The following is a 23,348-nucleotide window of genomic DNA, read 5'->3' as shown; positions in this document are numbered from 1 at the left end:
GCGGTTAGCTTACAATTAACTTTCTTAACTCAACAGCTTGCAAGGCTTTTGGTATACTGAAAGCTCTCACGATTGCTTGCTTAGAGCTTTTAGTTGCAAGCTTCAGCTTTTGCTCAAGTTGTTGCTTCAGTCAATTTTCTTACTCAAAGTTTTCTTTGCTTATATTGTTGAAGATGCATTTTTTTATTGTGTTCTCTTTTGTAGCCTAATGTAACTGTTGTGGCAACCTCCCCACTTAGCTACCCCGCCCCCACACGAACTGCAACTGGCTATTAAATAAATAATTTGTAATAACAAACTATAAATAACTAAGCACAAAAAAAAACAAAACAAAAATAATAATAAAAAAAAACAACAACGGCATATCTTTGCAGCATTAAAACAATTTTTCATATAATAAACTAAATAACAGACTATATCTTGGGTGGCGGTCGCAGCGCTAGATTGGCCTCCAGATCCTTGACCAGCTTGCCGCCCACGCCGACTGTGCCGCCGAGGCCCGAGGTGCCGGCATTGCTACGCAGCAGCTTCTTGCCCGGCACACCGCCAGCGCCTGGATGCGGAGCACCGCCTCGCTTGCCGCGCTTGCCAACGGCACTGTTGCCAGAGCTGACTGAGCCAGTGCCTCGGAGCAGCTGCGTCTTGTATGTGTGCTGATAGCCGTAGCCCTCGGGATTGTTGTTGAACTTGGGACTGTAGCTATCGTACTCCAGACTGCTCGAACTGCTGCTGCTGGCCTTGTAGCCGCCATTGGTGGCGGGCTTGCCATGGGCTAGGCGCATCGACTGCTCCCAGCTCTCACGCTCCTCCTCGTACTTGGCGGACAGTGGCTCCTTCTTCAGCACATACTGATAGGGCAGCGGAAAGCCTTCCTCGCTGCCATCATTGCCAATGCCACTGGGCAGTTCTCGGTTCTTCTCGGCCAGCTCCATGCTGCTGGAAGCCGGCTCCGCAAAGTAGCCGGAGTAGCCCTTGTAGTCGGAATGCAGATCGGCGGCTGCTTTGTGCTTGTGCCGATACTCTTGAGCCTGAATGGCGTGGATGTTGCTGGCGCTGTTGCCGCTGCTGCTGCTGCCACGCAGCTTCTCTCCCTTGTAGGGCAACGAGTTGATATCGTGATAGATCTCCGAGTTGAAATATAGCTTTTGCGGCTTGCTTGTGACGCGCTGTTCCTCCAGCTCGCGCTCTGGCGTTGTGACCACATGCGACAAGTCGAACTCTTCGATGTTCTTAAGTGCAGCCCCATGATCAAAGTGCTCCGCACTGCTCTTCAGCGGCAGGGTATAGGGCTTTGATACGGTCTTCACGGTGGCTGTTTGCAGTGGCGCTCGCGTCTTGATCTTGTAGATGAACTCCACATTCGGAGCCAGTGAGTCGGTGCCGATATCTGGCGCCTGGTAGGCAGTTTCCGTCTCAGATTGATAGCGCTGTGGCTTGGTCAGCCCATGGGAGCTTTGCTTGCCCAGCTGATGATGCTGGCCATGGTATTGTCCATGCTGCTGCGCCGGCTGACGACCCTGACCAGTGGATGGCGGGCTGCTGTACTTGGGACGCACCGTGCTGCTGCTGTAGCGTTTCTCCTCGCTACCAATTGAGCTGCTTGAGCCGCTGGAGCTGGGCAGCGATAGCAGCTTGTAGTAGGTCTTGGTGGCTGGCGGTGCTAGCTCCTGCGGTGTGGTTATGATCTTGCCTTCGGCTTCCAGCTCCTTCATGTACTTGATGACAGACTTCTCAATTTGTTTCATGATTTCGGCCTTGGGTATTTCTGTGGACGCTGAGACGCGCACCTTCTCCTCCGCTTCGTCCTCCAGGTGGCGATACACCTGTGGTTGCGGCTGTGGTGCTGGATAGCTATAGTACTTTGTGCGATAGAGTCTTTCGATGTCGCCGCCAGCAACGGGCTCAGCCTGGTTGGCTGTCTCGTATAGCTCATAGTTGCGTGGCACCGACTCTTTCTCATAGACGGGTGCTGGTGCAGCTGGAGAGGATTCATTGGGTGTGGACTCTACTGAATGTTGATGTGGCTGATGTTGTGGCTGCTGCTGCTGCTGTGGTTGTTGCTGTTGCTGTTGCTGCGGCTGTTGTTGCTGCGGCTGCTGTTGTTGCTGTCGCTGATGTTCAGCCTGGAGCAGCGCCTGCTGCTGCACAAGCTGCGCCTGCAGCTCCGCCTGCATTTGTGCCTCCAGCAGCGCTGCCTGCGCCTGAGCTTGAGCTTGCGCCTTGGCATGGTCCTGGTTCAACTTCTGCTGATGTTGCTGTTGTTGCTGCTGCTGCTGTTGCTGCTGCTGCTGTTCGGAGCTGGAACTAAAACTCGAGCTGGAGCTGGGACTATAGGGCCGCTGTGTGTTGGCCACAATGCGCAGTGGCGTCTGCTGCTCCTTGTGCCTTGAGCCATAGGCCATTTTCATGGCATTAGCCACGTACTCGGCTGCCGTCTCCGAGTCCTCCAGTATGTCCGTCTTCTCATGCCTCAATTCAGCAGCGCCAGCTCCAACCGACTGGACTGTTGTGCTCAGGCCACTGCCATAGTAAGCATTGAGTTTGCCCTGTGGCGGCAATGAAGAAGTCTCATGCTCGGGCCGTACCAGATTCAGCTCTAGCTGACCATAGTTAAAATCTGTGTGAGAGAGTAAAACAGAGAGAGGCAGGCAGCATTGGAGATTAGTAATTGCTTTTAATTGTGGCAGCTGCCAAAATTCGTTAACTAAAGAGAGTTGATCGGCCGCTTTACAGTTACAGCTGGGTACAAACTCAGAAGCTTAATTGATTTTTTTTTCAGAAAGTATTAAGTACTGTACCTAAGCTAAGGATGAAGCTAGTTTAATTTTTATTCACCTGTGCTTGGCTCCTTGGCCCTTGTTTGCATCGGAGCGCCACGTCTCGGATAGTTGCGTCCATGCCCATCAGCACGACCTGCGGCCTGGGCCAGTTGGTCGGGCACAACACTTCGCTCGCTCGACTCTTCCACATTTGTCTTCGGAATGGGTCGGCGGCTCATGCGAGGCAGCGACTGTGCCCCACACACGCTCAACTGCAAGCTCAACTGCAAGTGCAAGTAGGAGAGAGTTAACAATAGAGAGAGAGAGAGAGAGAGAGAGAGATAGAGAAAGAGATAGAGAGAGAGCGCGAAAATGGGAGCAGCAATTAAATAATATTTGTTTTGGTACTCGATGTCGTTCAGCGTCAATTGGCGGGCATGTGAATGCAAAGTGTACATTCAGTTGGCCATTTGCTTTGTTAATGGATAGTTGGACGCACAACAATCTATATATATATATATTTATATATATATATATATGTATTAGATATATAAATATAGATATATATATATATATATATATATATATATATATATAAACATATATCTTTATATATTTTGTAATTAAACTAATTAAAGTTAACCAATTCGCTTTCGCTTTTTGCAGGGGGGGAACCGTTTTTAACATTGGGAACGGATCATGACGCTGCCTCTGCCTCTGCCTCTGCCTCTGTTCTCCGCCTCCACAGTCTTATGATTGGCGTGGCGCTCGAGCTGCGTCCGCTGCAAGTTCATTGGCCCAGGCCGTTGGATGTTGCAGCAGCAGCCGCAGTCGAGTTTGGCGCTGGAGCTCTTTTACGCCCCAACATGAAATGTTTTCGGCACGCAATTTTGCTGTGATTGAAGTTGTTTTCCAATTGCTGGCTGCTTAGTGCCTGGTGGCAATTAATGGCGTCTCCTAATAGATATTTAATGCCAGATGTGGACTGAGTTAGCTGACTCTAACTGATAATTAAACTAGTTTTCTGCTGCGCCAAAAGAGTATTCATGCATATTTTCAGCTGGGAGAGGACTTTTATAGTTTATAAATTAAATACAAATTAACTGTAAATTAAATAAAGTTTTTGTTGTCTTCTCTGACTTAGGTATTCTCTTTTGTCCATAGGAAATATAATGTATTGAGTATAAAAAAGTGTCGAAATTCAGAGTGTTCCATGTTCCAGGATATAAAAAATTAAAAAAAATTATATATGAAAATAAATCGATAACTTTTGGGGCAAATATCACGCTAAAGTCTTGTTCAATATTAAATATTTCCTATGCTGAGATTGAGATAATACCTTACATAGCGCTCTAAGGGCACATTCAATTGACTACTCTATGATTTCCAAAGCCGAAACAGTGGAAAAGTTCCTCAACTTCCATCTTTGCTATACTAACTATACTAAATTGTAGGCCACTAGTACTTGAAGTACTTTAATTCTATATATTTTTATATATATTATTTTATTTTTATATATATTATATATATTATTATTATATTATAATATATATTTATATCTACATTTTTAGCTCTTGCTTTAGTTAGCTTTGATATATATTTATCATAGATAGATATCTACTCGAACTATACATAAATCTTATATAGGTAAGGAGAAGTAATATATTTTATTAGAATTTTTAAGTTAGGGCCACAACGTTTCATCGGCTTAGCGATAATTTCCGGATGCGCTTAATTATTTATTTACATTATTTTAATTTCTTTTTAAAATTCTTCTTTTGTTTACTTTCATATTATATTTTTCACATTTTCCATTTCATTAAATAGAAATCACTTGCAACTTGTGGCACAAACACATGAAAAAAATGACACTAGAGAATTGTGTGAACGTCCTTGGGTGTAAGGCTGTCGTTTGTAGCCAACAATCGCACTACTTACAATCAGCATGAACGCGGCCAGGCAGAGGCACAGGTGCAGGCTCTTGGTGGACCGACAACGCGTTGCCATAGCGAACATCATTTCGCGTCAGTTACTTTTTTTTTCGTTTTTATTTCTTTATTTTGTTGCAGCTTATTGTCTTAGACTCTATAGCGCATTTAGCTCTAAACCTTAACTAATGGGAGGGCAGATATGCCAATTATTCTGCACTTGTAGCTACTATCTTAATTAGTTCTAATATTGTCTAGAGGATGCAATCTCTTCAGTCTTCGCCTATTGTTGTTTATAGCCAGGTTGCTTGCGAGATGGTTAGGATGCGCTGCAAGTCTGTCCGCGTATCTTGAACTGTGTCGCCCAATGAGTTCAGCAACTGTGGGAATTGCTAAATCCCTATGTAAGACTGAGTTTCTTACAAACCAGCTGGCTCCAGTCCATCTGCGTAGTGCTTTATTCTGCAGGGTCTGAATTTTGTTCCTTGTAGTCTTCGCCGAGGAGCCCCATAGAGAGATACCATATACGAAGGTTGGGACAACTATTGCCTTGTAGATGGCGGCCTTGCTGCTGTAAGACAACTTGCTTGAAGCTCTCAGCATCCAGTCGAGGGTTTTTAGCTTGCTTTTGCATTTTGAGGTTACTTGACTTATGTGCGCTTTAAAAGTCAGCCTTCTGTCAAGAGTGATACCAAGGTACTTTACTTTTGAGGCTTTGGGAATAGTGGGCCCCAATGCAACGCTTGGGCAATCTCCTCTTCTAGTGGCGAAGGTAGTATGTACAGACTTTTGTGCATTAATGGTGATACACCACCGTTTTGCCCAGCGTCCGAAAGAGTCCAGATATTTTTGTAGTGAGTCTGAAGCTTCTTGCGCAGATACGTGACGTGATAAGATGGCGGTGTCATCTGCATAGGTCGCTATGAGTACTGCATCTGTACTTCCTATATTTGGCTCGGGAGTTGGCATATCTCCTGTGAATAAAGTATAAAGTGTTGGGCCTAGAACACTACCCTGTGGTACTCCAGCCATAATTGGTCTAGTCAAGGATACTGTTTGCCCCCTTGACACTTGGAAGGTTCTTCCAATAAGGTATGAGGATAGCAACGCGAAAAATGGGGCTGGAAGGGTGGTCCTCACTTTCTGCAGCAGTCCCAGGTGCCAAACTCGATCAAACGCCTGTTTGATGTCTAAAAAGACGGCAGAGCAGTACATCTTTTCTTCAAAGGCTCCAAGGATATGGTGCACAACTCTGTGAACCTGTTCCGGTGTTCCATGCTGTCTCCTGAAGCCAAACTGATGGTTTGGAATGGCCTCCTGGCGTCCCAGATGTGTCAGTACTCGTTCCAGAAATATTCTTTCGAATATTTTGGAGAGTACTGGCAACAGGCTAATTGGTCTGTACGACTCAATTTCTCCCACGGGTTTGCCAGGCTTAGGAATCATCACAATCACGGCGCGCTTCCAGCAGGCTGGAAAGTGCCGGATGCGGAGCATGGCGTTGTACACCATAGTTATGTAGTCTATGGTGGAGTCAGGCAGTGCTCTAAGGACTCTGCCGTTTATTAGATCATATCCAGGGGATTTTTTTGCCTTCACTCTTCTGATGTGTTCAAGAACCTCTTCTTTTGTACATCCAGTTATCTGGTCTTCAGCTGGGAGGGGCGAGAGAACGATGTCTTCTGTTGCTTCGATTTCTGAGGCCTCTGCGGTAATCACCGGCGTGAATTGGTCTTGAAGGTGGTTTGCAAAAGCCTCAGCTTGAGCTTCGTCTCCAATGTGCCAGGAACCAGAAATGCTCCGAATGGGATGACGTCGTATTGGCTGCCGTTTGAGCTTTCTTGTAAATTTCCATAATTGAAACTCTGCGTCAGTGGGCGATTCAGCTCGTACCAGCGCATCGCTGATACACCTCTTTTGAAGCAGGGCGAGAGCAGCTTTAAGATGCCTCGTGGCTTCGTTGTACATGGATTTGGCATCAGGCGTGCGTAATCTTAACCAGCGTCTCCTGGCCCATCTTTTGTGTATTAGTAGGTGTTGGGCCTCCAAGGTGAGGGGGATGTTGTACGGAGACTGTTGTCTTGTTTGGCAAGATGGTGGGGCGGCTTGGTGCGCAGCTTTGACTATTTCTTCCTGCAGTTTGTTTGCTGCGTAGTCCACGTCTTCAGGAGTGTTAAGTTCCATTTCTATGTGCAAAGAGTAATGGAGCTCGCGCCTAAAGACTCCTAAATCTGATCCTGCTGGCAGTAGTTGTTTCCTAATGGGCAAGGGCTGTGGCTGCGCGTGGATTGTGACTATTAGTGGCAGGTGGTCAGAGGATAGGTCCAAGGATTCTTCAATGGTCAATTGCCGGTCACAGATGCCTTTGTAGACAGCGAAGTCGATTGCCGAGGGCCTGTGTCCATTAATTGGGTAACGGGTGGGGGCTCCAGTCGCCAATATGCTGAATTGTAAGTTTTGAATCGCCTCAAATATGACTTCTCCGCGACGATTCGCACTATTGCTTCCCCAAAATGGGTGCCATCCATTCCAGTCGCCGCCGATGAGGGTCTTATTCAACCTTTGGCCTAGAACCTGTTCCATGTGATGATCACACAGACCAGTGTTTGGCGGAAGATAAATTGACGCAACTTCGATCGCTCCAATAGACGTAGGCAGGGTGATGGCTGAGACCTGCATTGTTGCGTTGCAAATTGGCAGTAAAGGTGTATGCGGTATTGTTGCTCGTATGAGGATTGAGGATCCACCAAAGCAGTTTGCTCCTTCACCATGAGCCTGATAGTGTTCGTATCCGAAAATTTGTGTAGTGGGGCACTCATGAGTTTCTGTTATTAACATTATATCTATGTTTTCTTGTGAGAGAAACGCAGCCAGTTCCTGAGTCTTGTTTCTCAGGCCATTGGCGTTCCAGATACCCACACGTAAAGCCATTATTTGTAGGCAAGCTTGGTTATGATGGCCATTAAACTGTTTAGCATGGTTGCTTGTTGGGATTGTACTTCTCGCATCGCTTTGAGCTCGGCATTAATTGCGTCAAACTGACGTTGTTGTTGCTGAAGCATTTCAGTGAACAAAGTGTCACTTGTGGTATTCTTATTTGACGGTCCACCTCTAGCGGCCTGTGCGTAAGAAACACCACTAATAGGCGTTGCAAAGCTCGTGGCTTGGGTAATGCTCCGGGGCCTTGTAATTTCGGAAGCAGTACTCGGACCCGTAGACGGTGTTTGTGTGGGACTCCTTTTTTGTGCTGGGGATTGCAATTTGCGCAACCGCTTGTATACTTGGCAGCCCTTATAGTTGGCTGGGTGCTGTAACTCACAGTGCACACAAGTTGGTGCCTGGTCCTTTTCGCGGGTGCAGTCTTTGGATGCGTGTTTCCCGGCGCAACGCACACATCTGGGAGCTTTGTGGCAGTAGCGTTGTGTGTGTCCAAATTCTTGACAGCGATGGCATTGTGTCAGGTCGTTGTATCTTCTTGGCAGTTCCACTGTGCAGCGTTGCCTGCAGACAACTCGAATGTCCAAAATTTCTTTGTTGTTGGGGGCCTGAGCCACGTCAACAAAAAATATATTTAGCGGTGTTTTGTCCATACGGCTCAGTGGGTTGTGCACATTTGTAATTGTGTGGCCTTTGGTTTCCAATTCCTTTTTAATTAGTGTTGTATCAGTGCTGGAGTGAAGCCCTTTGAACACGACTCTATATGGTTTGTCCTCCTTAAGCTGGTAGCAGTGGAACTCCAATTCCAGCTTAGTAAAGTGGTCTATAACTCTGCGATAGTCCTCACTGCATTGGGTTAATACACCTATGTTATTCTTCTTTGGCTTAATTACGTATGATTTAGCATCAATTACTTTATCTATTATCTGTTGAAGTAGGGCCACAGACTTGATGTTTGGACACCATATGGGGGGCGGACGAGGTTTCGGAGTAGTTTGCTGGTCGGTCAATACTGGGGCTTCTGGAGCTACAGGTGATTCGCTGTAGTCTTCATCTTCTTCTACGAGCAGTGAAAATCGATTTTCTGATATTAATGCTGCATTGCTGGTGCTTGGTTCGTCGAAGATGAGCCTTTTCTTGATGGTTTTTGGTGAATTTGGCTGTTTACGTTTCGTGTTTTTGTTGTTAGTGATGCCTTGCACGGAGGCGATATCTATTTTTGAGTTTATTGGCATGATGGAGGCTTGCCTATTTGCCATCACAACGTTAAGCTGGGCTTGCATTTCTGCATTTACCTTTACAGCTGTAGCGAGGTTATTGACATTAGATGTCATCGCGGATTGTGCTTTTGAGTGCAGGCGCACTCGCGCCAAGCGACGAAATTTCGTAAATTGCAATTAAAGCAATTGAGTTACGCGGAAGCAAGCGATAAGAAAACGCTGCGTGTGCGGTTTTTGTTGCTGTTGCGTTGAAGAATGCACCGCAAAGTTCTATTTTTAGAACTCTGCAGCAGTAGAGCTTAAGCGAAGGCTGTTCGAATTCACGTCTTTACAGGTCGAACGACTGAATAGTATGAATGTGCGTCAGTTACTGGATTTGAATTGTTTGCGCCGAGCTGGCGTGGCGAGGCTTTTATAATGACGATTACCGGCACAGCGGAAAATTTATGCGAATGTGTGCGCCAAAGAAACCACACAAATTGCGCTAAAGAAAGAGAAAAAAAGAGAGAGAGAGAGAGAGGATAGAGAAGGCAGGCGTGTGTGTGTGTGTGAGGGAGAGGCAAATGTGCTGGTGCGGAGACATTCGCTTTCAAGGCAACAAGCGGCAGCGGCGACTTTAACGCCATCAACAGATGCAAACATTCAAATTGTAACGGCTACTTAACGCACTGCGTATGCGTGATATGTTCGCCTATCACAATTAGCCATAACGCATACGCCGGGTGGGACGCGTGCGCAGCTGCCGCACACAAATCAAATGTCAAATGCCAAACTGGTTCCAGCCAACAGTTTCGATTTCGTTTTGGCCAATTAAGCTACAAGCTGTACAAGCACACACACACACACACACAATGTAGCGGCAGTGAAAATGCGGTTCAATGAAATGATAGCGCATGTCATTGTTTGGCGTCCGATAGGTAAGTTAGCTGGGACAAGCTGGAGCTGCTGAGCTGCCAACAGTTAATACAGCTGATGATTAAATTCTTACTTTTGTTGTGGCATCTACATTGAGAATTGCACTTGAATATTTTGAGATATTTCTGTATTTTTAAAACTCACAACTTCTCTTGATTTTTTATTCGCCTAACACCAGATTGGTCAGATTCAAATTCTTTGGCAAGTTGCTCAAAAAATCAAGTGAAATGCACCATATTTGCCCGGCTTTTATAACAGCTTACCCAAGCCTTGAGATACCTTTAGCTATAATGCATAGAGTTGAAACTCTTGGCTTAACTTGAAGTTAGTTTTTAGTTAGTTTTTGCATATAAAGAGCGGCGCCCAACTTTAAGCTGGCAGCATTGCTTCATTTTGTAACCCATTTAACAGATAGTTTATTTTTTGCTGAATTTGCCTGCACTTTTGGCTATGGATAGACCTAGCCGAGCAGCGCAAATTGTTAAAAATTTTATGAATAAATGGTTCTATTCAAACTTAACCTGAATTCGTCCATTTTATTGCGTGTATAATGACGAAGTTAATTTTTAGTTGAATGAATTGAGGATAGTCCACAATCTTTTGTGGAAGTCCCACAAAAAATTTGCTCCATATATCTTTAAAAACTACTATGGTATGATAATAAGCGTGTTCCCTAGTTATGGCTACCACATAATCAAAATCGTATATGTCATAAAATGTTCGATATAGAAATTTTCGTTTAGTTGATATTAAATGTATATTTATGTGTTTTATTTTAAAGTACACTTATATAGCTCAAAAAACATGCGTCGTATCTAGTTTTGCTGTTGCTATAGCTTACACAATTGTTTAGCATTGGTAACTTGCTTCAAATGTACAATTTCATGTCATGTTTGATCAGAATCTCCAATTGTGTTTTCACATTGCTCAAGTCTCTGCTAATCAGTAAAGTTTTTTCTTCTTTTGTTTTTGTAAAGATAATTCAGTTATGCGGGGAATGTGTGTTGTCTAAAAATCTTGTAACGAATACACGGCGTCTACACTCAAGCTATTAGCCATTAAACACTTTTTAGCTACAATGGACTGGCCAGATAAAAGCGCAATCATCTCTGAGTAGCTGGCCGCAGCACATCTCAAGCACAACGAGCACTCGAAGCAACCGCTAAAGAAACAAAATGCATTTTCTTTGTATTGTTTTTGTTTGGATTGTTTGGTCTGTGCGCTTTAAGGTTTCAGTTTCATTTGCTTCATGGCCACTGATTAAGTGCATTGTAATTAACAGAGAGAAAAGAGTTGCACAAAATTTATGAGGATATTTATCAGACTATTTGGACAGCAGCTGCTGCTGCTCTAACTGGATTTATATATATATATATATATATATATATATATATATATATATATATATATATATATATATATATATATATATATATATATTATAAGATTTCAATTTCGATTGTGGTCAATATAAATAAGCTGGCTAATTAATTTCGCTTTTGACTGCAATGGGTTCATTGTTCATTGTGGTCCATCGCCCAGTCGACAGTTTTTGCTTTGATTTATATTGAGATTCTGGCAAAAAGCATTTGCCACACTTAACAGCTTCAACAATATGGCAATGCAGCAAAAAACAATAACAATATTCGCATGTCGGCAAACTAAAAACGGGACTGCAACTGGGCATGCCACATGTGAAGATCAACAACCTTGCCAATGCGAATACGTGAATGCGATGCAAGCGCGTTACAGCGCCAACAACTGTGGTATCGGCAGCAACGGCAACGGACAACGATGCGGCGTTGCACATTGGCTTAACTTTATTTTTTTATGAATCTTCAAATAAGTAGCAGAGTTTTAGTTTTATATTCATATCATTCACTATAAATATGAATATAATTTTGCTTAAGACTTGATATTATTTATTAACATTGTTAAATCAATTATAAATCCTATTTCATTAGACTTGAATACTGGCCAAGCAGTAGCCTTTGTTTACGCACAGTTCATTAGGATTAGAGTTTGGCCCAGATGTACTCTTTTTCTATTCGTTTATGTATATATCATTTTCGACTTAAATATATAAAAAAAAAATATAATTGTTGTGAGTTATATAAGCTTTAATCATAATAGAATAAAAAAAATATAGATTTAAGATCAATAAATTGAGTTTTTTTTTAAATAAAAAATAGTATGAAAATTATGTTTAAATATGATTTCTGCAATATGGCTGCAATGAATGCATTGTACAAGGCGATATCTGGAGCACCAACTTTCATAATCATCATAATCGCTTTTGAAGATATATGGACCGATGACTCCGTCTTCCATCAGCCCACAAAGTGCACCAAATACATATTTTCTGTGGTTTCAACAAAGCTTGTGGATTATACTCACTCCAAAGGCGACAAGTTTGCTTATTTTCGCACCTATTCAAGCCATTCAATGGATTTAATTATGAATGAATGAATCCATGGTAAGTTTTAATATAACCATTCTGATGTTAGTCTATGTATTATAAAATGTCAAACTAAACTCAACGAAGAGCAAAAATCAGCTGTTAAATAATTTATTAAATAAAGCAAAGTTGCCAGCTTAAAGTTATAAAAGTCTGAAAAAAAACATAGACCATTCAGATTAATTTCATTTTGTCAGCAGACACATTCAGTTTGTATTATTTGCTATACTTAAACTAGTGCTATATTCTTATTAAATTTCACCTATACGAACTTTATACCACTGTGCAGCAACGGCGCTTGCAACGCTTGGACAATGTTGGAAAATGTTACGTGTTTCGGGCTGACGCTTAAGTTATTAATTTGCTGCTGCTGACGACTGACGAGCGAGTGAGTAAATTGTTGCTGCTGTTGTGGTTGTTGTTGTTGTTGTTGTTACAGTGTTTTATGGGTCCATTGTTATGGCAGCATTTAGATCATTATACAGTTTATGGTCTTTTGCAGGCCTATTATTGTCTTAAGCATTTGACTTTTCTTTTGGGGTCTGTAGTGCTGTCGCCAAGGAAGTGCTTACGGCTAATAACTCGTATGCTGCTGATGATAGGCAATCTAGTGAGATGAGACACAGCTTTTCACTTCAATGCGAGAAACTCAGCCTGACCACCAGGTCAGTCTTAATGCAGGGTTGGGCTGGCCAACGCCCGATATCTTGGCTGCCTGCCCGAGCAGTGCCCAACGTGACGGCAATGGCCAATCGATCCACTTTGGGCGTAAAACTTTCAATTTCAATAGCTTTCGTGCGCGCTTGGCATGCGAAGAGGGGCAGAGCTAGTCTGCATCCAATTGAATGGCAATTGGAATTGCAGTGGCATCTGCCTCGATAGACATCTGGAAGTGCAACAAATTTCGCGTGCGCGGAAGTTGCTGTCGCCTCTTGCTGCAAATGTTGCATATTTCGAGTGTGTATTTTTCGCTAATAATGTTTCGTCGACTGGAAAGTCGGGATGCAGCCGCAGCCACAGCCGCAGACGTTGCTGCATTTGCATAGGAAAAATTATAAAAATTGGTACAATTTGCCGTCCATTACGGCAGCTGATTATGCTAATTGTTTGCTTACATACTTGGCTTTTACGTAAACTCATTTAAGCGATGTGGCAACAGGCTAAACAGGCACTGTGAACAACGCACATAAATTACCCATGGGGGAAAGTTGACCAGCTAAGAAGATTGAATATCATATCTAAAATCTGTGTTGCAATCAGAGCAGAGTCGATGCCACATGAAACCACATCTGGCCAAAAGGGCGGCATTTGCTGCTTAAACGGCAGAAAAGGAATTTACAAATCGAGTGTGTGGCTTTGGCATATTTATTTCATTATTCAAATAGTTTTACTGATTTTCAATTATATATAAATTTATTTTTATATTTTATTTTATTTTTTATATTTTTTTTGCAAGGACTCGTTGGGATGTATTATTTGTGTCTTGAAGCTGACTTTGCCTGGCTTATGTTGCTTTGGAAACTACAAGCAATATTTTTTGGCATTAAAAACTCTTATTTATCAGAAAATAATTCAACTAAAAATATAGAATATAGATTTTTAGCTCAAATTTAGCTCAGATTGCCTCTTCGACTACAAGGGAACTCACTACAAAAGCTCGTTTATAGTGTTAGATGCTAAGATGCTAAGAGCCTTCAGCAAGATAAGAAACTACAAAGATGGAAGTGATAGGTGAGAAACTCAGTGCTATATACGGATCTAGCAGATTCATTGGGCGAAACTGTTCCAGCTACAACTCCAGACTGGCAGCGCTTGCAGCAGGCGATGGCTGTAAATCTACATATATTTATATATATTGTAGAATATAATAGAGTAATAAATAAATAAGTCTAGACTTAAGATGTATATACTACAAGATAAAGACTTGCGCACTCACTGGTTTAGCTTAGTGGCGAAAATAAGCTGCAACAAATGGAATGGAATGAAAAAACCAAGTGCACTCAAGAACACATTGAATGCTCGTCGGACATTCAATATCTTAATGACTTAATTCAGCGAACGGTCACACTTAAATGGAAGCGCACAGTGCACACCGAAAAGCTCCCATGCGATTGGCTGGTGTCTTAATTGAGTTTCGTTGCTATTTTTTTGGAATTTTGTATTTCCTGTTGGTTTCGGCAGCTGATTTGCGTGTCTGGCCGCAAGTTGCTTAAATTTGTATTTTGTATTTTGTATTTTTTGTGTGTAACATGCATTTAAAACTTTGTTGGCATTTAACATCGCAGCAATGCAAACAATCCACAAAAAAAAAAACTAAAACCGAATGTCGAATTAATTTTCAATTGATATTATTGTGTGTTGAGCTTTATTGGTTTTATGCGTGCCTTCCGGGTGACCGTTGCGAATTGCATAATATACTTGAATTTAGCGCTGAATATTCCGCATTAAATATGTGTTAAATGCGCCAGCGATGCACTTGCCACACATGCATGCAACATTCATGTCAACAGAGTGTGGCATGCTTTTAGGCGGCACTTTAATTACTGCATAATTGATATATCAACCAAGTGTAAGCCTGCAGTTAAGGCAATATAAATTAAATATAAAAACTGTGCTAGGGAATACCCTGTTGATGCCACAACAAGCCAAAAGTATAATAGGGAATACTCTTGTCGAAGTATACATAGTGCATTATTATTAGATGGTGAGAAGCTGGGGTCTATAATGCAGAGAAGAGCACTGAGCTAGGGAATACTCTGTTGAAGCCATAACTAGTCTAGCGTCATTAGATACTGCAAAGAAGTATACAATACCCATAGAAATTGCTTGACTAGGGAATACTATGTACGGTGTATACTTAGTGCGCCAGGATACACGGCCTGAGGCTGAGCATCTTTATACTGAGAAGAAGAGGTATACAATACAGAGAAGAATGCTGAGCTAGGGAATACCCTATTAATATCATAGTTAGATCAAATACATAGACGAATATTAAATATCCTGTTAAAGCACGTTAAGATACACATAGAAATAGCTGGACTAAGAAATATTTTGTGTAGCATAAATAAAATACGCAGCTTGAAACTAAGAATTACCTTGGATTCTGAGAAGAAGAAATAGTTAATACTAATAATAGGAAGACTGAGAAGAAGTAGTAATTTATACAGTTAGGAATGCTAAGCTGGAACAGGAAAATTCTGAAAAAGCTAACCAAGAGGGAAGACATGAAACTGAATACTTTGCATCTTTTAGGTATGTCAGGCATATTGGCTTTCAATGTTCAAACTGATTTACTGAAAGTCTCTTGTCTAAGCTCTCTTGCTTAGATGGACTCAAAAGCTACATACGTTTTGTATCACAGTGTAATGCAGTCTTGAAGAGGCCAGATCTCTATTCCATAAGGCTTATTAGTCTAAGGTTTACCAATGTTTCAGTGAGAGCTTCGAGGGAGACGCTGCATGGTCAAGCTGCTGTTAGTTATATATAATATAAATAAAGTAAATACATACAGTTCCTTTACACCTCAATCTCATCTAGCTTCGAGCATATACAAAAACCTCGCCTTCATTTATTTCACATTTTTTATTTGTGCAAAAATATATAAATTCAAAAGCACATATAATTACAAGCTAATTATTGCACATATTTAACACAATTTGTTGTTGTTAGCACAAAATACAGAAAAGAGGGAGGGAATAAGAAAACAATTAATTAAATGGGTTTACAATAATAAAACAACTGGCATGAAGGCATGAAGGCATGAAGGCGCGTGTAAATGTAAGAGAAGATGAACTCGAATTTGATGAAGATCAGACAAGGAGCTGCTTTTCTCAGTCTCCATTGCAGCTGAACCAATTGCACGGCTGGTTGTTCAACCTGATGCCGAGCACACAAAATAAATACTAATGATAGTTTACTTTCGACAACAACAAACAAAAGAGAGCGATGATTTTTATACAATAATATTAACAAATAGCTGCAGAATTCAGCGGAATTCAGTTAACCCTCTAGCAGCTGCGTCGTCTTGTACTCCACCGCCGAGCCCATCTCGGCGCCCAGCTTCTCTCGCACGTATTCACGTATCTGCTGCAGCTGGTGCTCGGGAGTGGAGTCTGACTTGGCTGCCCGCTTGCCTTGGCGCTGTTGGCGCGACATCTTCAGGCCGTGGGCGTGGTAGTTGTAGGGCGGCTGTGTAATGCTCATGGGCTCGGCGGCCTCATGAGATGGCTGATAATCGGCAGCTGTGGTAGCCACATCTGTGTGACCACTCTCCGGCTGCTGCTGCTGATGCTGCGCATGCTGTTGCTGCTCATCTGCGTATGGCCGAATAGAGGGCAGCGTATACATGCGCGATGCGTAGTCGGAGCCGCTGCTCTGCGAATTAAAGATGACCTTAGTGTGTGTGGGTCGTGGGTTGTTCTCGGTGATGGGCAGTTCATGATCGTGGCCATTTGGCTCTGCTTCCGGAGCCGTAGGTGGATCCTGTTCGGGCACATAAATGGGCTGCTGTTGCTGATGCTGCTGTTGCTGCTGGTGCTGGTGCTGATGATGCGCAGTATCCGAGGGCTCAGCGTATTGCGTCTGCGGTGCCATGGCAATCAGATACAGCTGTGGCTGGTAGCTGTTCTCGTACTGCGCCTGCTGCTGAGGCTGGGCGTAGTAGTATTGTGGCTGCTGTTGGTAGGCGGTGGGCGCATAGTAGCTCTCTGGAGCGGGCTGCTCGTACTGCGGTGCCTGGGCTACCTGTTGATGGCGTCCTTTGTAGCTTTGGTAGACATCATCGATGGGTGCGTATTGTATGGGCGGTGGTGTTGCTGCCACCTGGTGGGCATAGTTGACATCTGGATGATAGTGAGCCTGCTCGTGCTCCTCGGGCGTGGCATAGGGCTGTGGTGCCAGCTCCTCGGCCTGATGCTGTTTGCGCTGCTCTGCCTCCTGCAGCAGCTGCAGATACTGGGCGGCACGTATCTCCAGGTATTGCTGCAGCAGCGCTTGCAGATGCGCCGCATATTTGGCCGGGCCGGGTATACGCAGCACAATTACGGGCTCTTGGTAGCCAGCGGCATCGCCTCCCGCCGCATTTGTCTCATGTTGCGGCTGTGGCAAGTCAATCTGCGGCTGCTCAGCGCCCGGCTGGTGTGTTTCATAACTGGTCTGTGGCTTCAGCTCATATGAGTAGGAGGGCTCAATGGTCACGCTGGTCACCTGCTGATGCTGGATGGGCTGCTGCTGGGCCTGCGTTGCGCCGGGCTGTTCGTAGTCCGCGGACGAGTAGCCAGTATAAACATCAGGTGATTCCGTCGCAGGTATATCATGCTGTGAGTACGGATAGAACATAAACTTGGGCGGCGTATAGTCGTATCCCTGTTGAGCATATCCATAGCTGTAAAGAAACAGAGTCTTAGTATTTCACAATCCAATCATAATCATAGTGGTTAGGTCAACAAAGTAGCTCATAAGTCTTGAAGCATGTTCCAGTTTTCACTCTCGATATGAATTCTTGACAGCTAATTTAAATACCCGTTTACGTTCTCTTTTTCCCATAAGCTTGCTATTGAACTTGTAAATGTCAGTTGAGGAAGTGGGAATGCCACTTTAACCAGAGATAATTGCGTTGCATTCTTTGTTATTTATAGAAGATTATTATGGGAGCAACTTTATGAAGGTCATTTAAAAACCTAAGACTCTGATCGAGTAGTTGTGTAAATTGGAATGCATTTTCGATTCGAAACGATTCATATTTCAGATTTTCGTCAGGATAACTTTGAAGGTTAACTAGAAATTCGAGAAGAAACGCGCAGGGTGGAGTACAAAAATAAAGAAAGAGAAGGCTGCACCAGCTAATTCTTTAAGGATTAATAAGCTAAACTAGGAGATAAGGCTACATCTCTTCCTAGCTTTGTCGCAACAAACTGAAAACTGCAAACTGGTTCCATGCAGCAACACCTAACTGTCGCTACAGTAGAGAAGTCACTGACCCCAGCTCGCCGTCAATGGTGCGCTTGTTGTTCTTGCCACCTCCACTGCTGCTGGTTGAATTCTCACGCTCCACTTTGATCTTGATCTTGTTGCCGTGTAGCTTGAACTGTTTGTCCAGCTCCTTGATGAACTCTAAATCATCTGCGGGCAAATTTCCAAAGCTGGCAGCCAGCGAAGGTGTCTTGGTCGTTGCCGTTGACTTGGAGGCGATCTTAACGCGTGGCTTGCTCGGTTTCGTTGTGGCCGTTGTGGATGAAGAGGACAACGCTGAGGTGCCGGGTGTCTTGGTCGGTCGCTTCTTCAGCGTAGTTACCTTCTTCGGATAGCCGCTGGCTGAAGATTTCGTTGGCGTCTCTGGATGGCCTAGAGCACTGGACAAGCACAGTCCCACGCAAAGCGTACACTGCAACGAAAAATGGAAGGATGCAAAACTGTTAAGTGATTCCAATCATACATAGCCATGCTTAGATGTGTGCAGAGGCACAAATGTGTGAATGCAGACTGAGCGATGCTTTTGTTTGGTGCCACCTTTGTCTCTGCTTTGGGCTCAAGGTGAGGCGCCAGCTAGACAATCGAGCGCTGTGGCTACGATTGCGCCAAAAGCTCTTTTGTTTTTGTGCTCTTGGCTATCGAATGGTCTCGATACAAAAACCCAACCAGCTAAAATCATTAAAAATCACAGCGACTCTTTAAGCAGCGGTAATAAAATCAACAAACACTTTTACAGCTCACACACACACGTATTTCACATTTGACATTTCGTCGTCGATTCAATAAAGTGAATGTGCCGAAGCAGAAGTCGGGCTGCAGGAAAAACATTTTGCTCAGTTCGTGTCCTAAGTCTTTTGTTTAGCATGCACAAACAAGTTTGCAGCATTGCCTTTATTAATAAATAATATTGTTGAATAGTGTAGTTGTTAGTTGGAAGAGCTTTGCTTAGGCCTTGCAATATTTTGTCAAGTTCGTGTCCTTAGTCTTTTGTCTTCAAAATTTTATAAGCGTTTGGCTTACATCATCATAGACATCTCTGACTCTGGTCATGAATTGGAAGGGAATGAGGTATATATATATATATATATAGGTTGAACCTAATATTAAATGATTTCTAAGAGCTTTCCGCCACCTCTTTGGAGTATGTCCGCTTTCTCATCAACATTTTTAGTTTTACATTAAATTAACATGATTTGCATAAGCACTGAGTTGCGTTTGTTAACATGATTCGACCAGATTTCATGGCTGTGTCGTACAACATGACTCTATAATTTTGCTTTGTTTATTCTTGGAAACTGTAATAACCATTTCGTTGCACGCTTTGGCCAGCATTTCAACACTGTGCATGTGCCTAAGTGTTCGCTATAATACTCACATTTTTTAATTGCATTTTGTCACTCAATTACAGCGACGATAAATTCGAAACTGGGACAGTGTGCCAACTTAAAGACTCCCGGACTCAAGATACATAATTTAATAGCGCTCAGTGCCTAGGCAGCATTTTACTCGTGCTTATTTTGCAATTGTTTGTGTGTGTGCGTGTGTTGCTGTTGTTGTTGCTGCTGCTTTAAGCAGGAAGACTGTTTGGCTAACTTTCGTTCACCTGCTGCACGGGCGCACCTGCGACTCAGCAACAAAAAATACTCAAAAAAAAAAAAAAAATAGCAGAAATAATTTCTGTCAAATGCTAGCATTGTGGTTGGGACATGTTTACAGCTGGAGGGGGCGGGCGGTCGTTGGCGAGGAAGTCGACGAGTTTCGCTAACATGCGAATTTATGCGATCTTTGCTGTTATGTTAGCCGCTTTTATATAATGCGTCCAGCAGCAGCCACTGACTCCCCTCCCATCTGCCTCTGGCCGCCTGTCAGCCTGGCTAGCATTGATTTATTTTTGGTGGCAAGAAAATAAAAACAAAAAACCGTTTGTGTAATAATTTAATTAAACTAATGTTGTTGTTGCCTTTCACTTTGCAGAATGTGACAAGCCAAATTGTGCCAAGCAGCTCAGGCAGAACATTGTGAAGCGCCAGCCGCACAGTAAGCCTGCGAAACTCTGTGGAATGCTGAACAGTGTCCACATATACTAAATGCTTTTGTGCCGTGAGTCGTGAGCGTCACGACACGCGTGCATCTCTAGAATGGCCGAGCCAAAAGAAATTATAGCTGCTGGCGCTACGCAACGCGTGCAAATTAGCTTCAGCTACGTTTTGCTGTAGTTTGTTGTTGCTTTACCGTTTGCCGCTGTTGCTCAGTGATGCAACAAAAGGTATAAAACAAAGACAACACACAAAAAAAACCATAACAATAAAATGTAAATTAAACAACAATAAACCGAGTAGTTAGGCAGCTGCCAAAAGACGTCAAAGCCTAGTCCTGTGCCTGTGCCTAACTCGGCTATGAGTACTTTATATAACCGCCGCAAGCATTGCAACCGCGCCACCAAAACAAGTTCTGCATGCCACACAGAAAAATGTTGTCGCATTTGCGTAAATACGGTTTGTGGCTAAGTTAGTTTGGCAATCCCATCCAATCCAGTTGGTAGATCTGCCTAATAAACGTTGATAGCCAGCGACTCGGGCCAATTAGCGAATAGATATAAGCACTGCAACTGGAACTATCTGATGGCTCGCGCGTGGCGGCGTGCGGCAGACGTTGCTTTGACGAGGCCAGAACCGCAGGCGCTTTAGCCAACTTTACGTTTAAAGACAAGGGCAAGGGCGGCGCGTCACAACTCGAGAGGTTAAAAGGTCAGCCAAGCGTTCAGATCGAATCTGGTATCTTTGACGAGCTGTAAATGGAATTAAGCTGTTGTTGTTGCTGTTGTGCTGTGCGGAGACATCTTAAGGCGTAGAGCTATATCTAATTGATAGATTTCAGTATTCGAGTCGACATATACAGCTATAAATTATATTGATTTGTTCGATTTCTTGTCAGGCAGCTGCATGATATATCATTATATTTTGGCCGTCATGGAAAAAGTCTATTAACAATATCTTTAAAATTATGTAACATTATAAATATTATATATTATTTTAGCAAATGTCTGCATTGAGCTTGTGGCCTTACAAAAAATTTTATTTATTTTTTTACAACTATTTTGTAATAGAAAAAACATCAATACAAAGCTGCTTGTTTATAAGTTAAATATACGGTTTGCTACCAAAAGCTGTATAAATGTATATATATAAATATCTATATATATATATATATATTCGAATAGATATTAAATTTTGTAATCTTTTTCAGATAATCAAAAGAGTCAAGTCATGTATTTCTGTAACATAAACCACTTGAGCAGCTAAATTATTGCTGGGGTAGAGACTGTGGCAGGATCAGTGAACTGCCAGCGAAGACCGGCTAAGCTTAGTGCCACGAACTGGCCGCAGACACACACACATACACACACAGAGTTGTAAACTCCCACTGTGAGCACTTTCTATGACAGTCATTACGTGGCATTGCCCCAAAGTCCCGCGCCCCTTGTTAAACAAAAGTGAAACATATCTTACAGCTGGCCAAGCCGGCTCAGTGGCTTAGTGGCTGCCATGCAAATTAATTGAGCAGCCGGAGCAACGGATGACGGCACCGGAATGGCAGGAAGCGTTACGAGTGGGCGTCAGACACGCCTTCAACTAAACTTTCGACTTCTAAGGCAAATTTAAACAGCTAACAACAACTGCTTTAAGCGTGGTAACAACTGTGATCTTGCGTACTCAAATATTGGTATTGGGTTCGTCAATTAGGAAGGGTTTGCCAATAGCTGGGCTGGGCTGAGCTGGGCTCTGGTGCTTCCGCATGGGGCTGGGCACGATTATGCAAGTGTTGATGGGCTGGTGGCTTCCTGTTCGTATAATACATACCAATATCAATGCTAATCTCATTGTTCCCAAAGTTGTTTTGCTCGTATTTGCCTTCAGACAATGCACATTTAAATATTAATTTTTCACACAAACACTTCGAGTACACGCAGCGCCGAGTAGATCTAGATGTGAACGTTTATGTATATGTGTATCAGTACGTATCTTATAGATTGTATTTCTTTCAATTAGGCGGCTGCTTCACTAGTTTCTCGTTTTAATTACTTTTTGCGCACAGTTACACTTGCTAAATGCCAGACTGTGGCAAGCAAAAAAAAAAAAAAACAAATGAAAAAAAATTCAGATCACACTCTCAAAGCAAACGGCAAAAAAAGTAACAAGATGCTGGAAAAATGTGGGAAACTTGATCGTTGGGTGCCAGCGCACGACGTTGGTTGTGGCGTTCAAAGCTCGCGCGACTAACTGTGGCTGGCGCTGGCGGAGCGCTTGGTTTTTATGCTCAGCCACAGCAGCAGCCGTCGCCGCCGCAGCAGCAGCGTCTTCATTGCAGCAAGTCCAAGTCACTTGGCCAGTCAGTCAGCCAGCGGGAACGTGCGGAACGAGCAGCAGACGAGTTCACTAGCAATGACACCGCACGCGTGTGTGTGTGTGTGAGTGTGCAAATGTGTGAATGTGTGTGTGCATGAAGGTGTAGGTTGCCAGACGCTGCTGCAACAATAAACAAATGCAATGATACACAAATTTTCAGATTCGTTTCAATGTTAAAATGCTTGTTTTACGTTACACTTTTTGCCAAGTTCTTCAGCCACAAAATGGCTGACATGAAGTCTTAAAGTTGCACATATATGTGCACTACTGTATAGGTATTATACGATGTATAGCTAGCATATGAAAAACCTAGTCTTCAACTCAATAGCTCTCAAGGCGGCCAATGCAACTCAGCTTAAATTACTAAACACAAATGCTGCAGATAACTTTGCTCGATGATACGAGCTGTATCCCTATATGAAATTTGAGTGTTTCTTTTCTTATTGTAGGCTGAATTTAAATTATTAATTGTTTTTAGATGATATACATATCAATAGACTTAGCATGCTGCCAAGCCACTTATTAATAGCAAGGGCCTAAAAGTCAGATCAACTTTGACGAGCTGTCATAAATGTGTTGATCAAAATTTAAATTATAATCATATAATATAGAATTTATTTATGTTCATTCATTTTTTTAATTAAATTTGTTTGTTTTGACTGACTTTTCGTATACTTAATGTAGCCAGACTTTCATGTATAACCCATCTTGCTGCTTTCAAAGAGCACAAATGCGTCTTTTAAGCATTCATACTC

At 43.0% G+C, this 23,348-nt stretch overlaps 2 protein-coding genes across 2 annotated transcripts; both read right to left on the bottom strand.

The window, feature by feature from the left end:
• Positions 1 to 413: 413 nt before the first annotated feature.
• Positions 414 to 4,766, bottom strand: LOC111601880. Its single transcript, XM_030223462.1, has 4 exons — positions 4,698 to 4,766; positions 2,836 to 3,043; positions 2,291 to 2,617; positions 414 to 1,987 (listed from the first exon to the last, which is right to left on the bottom strand). The coding sequence occupies exons 1-4, from the start codon at positions 4,764 to 4,766 to the stop codon at positions 414 to 416; spliced, it is 2,178 nt and encodes a 725-aa protein (XP_030079322.1).
• Positions 4,767 to 15,881: 11,115 nt separating this feature from the next.
• On the bottom strand, positions 15,882 to 22,452 carry LOC111601878 (altered inheritance of mitochondria protein 3). Its single transcript, XM_023318720.2, has 3 exons — positions 22,048 to 22,452; positions 18,196 to 18,599; positions 15,882 to 17,600 (listed from the first exon to the last, which is right to left on the bottom strand). The coding sequence occupies exons 1-3, from the start codon at positions 22,066 to 22,068 to the stop codon at positions 16,217 to 16,219; spliced, it is 1,809 nt and encodes a 602-aa protein (XP_023174488.2). The 5' UTR covers positions 22,069 to 22,452; the 3' UTR covers positions 15,882 to 16,216.
• Between the last annotated feature and the right edge of the window lie 896 nt (positions 22,453 to 23,348).

This window comes from Drosophila hydei, unplaced genomic scaffold (assembly GCF_003285905.1).
Source record: "Drosophila hydei strain 15085-1641.00,03,60 unplaced genomic scaffold, DhydRS2 tig00000211-arrow-pilon, whole genome shotgun sequence".
Taxonomy (NCBI): domain Eukaryota; kingdom Metazoa; phylum Arthropoda; class Insecta; order Diptera; family Drosophilidae; genus Drosophila; species Drosophila hydei.
Note: the sequence above shows the minus strand (reverse complement) of the source record. Positions and strands in the feature narration are given on the sequence as shown.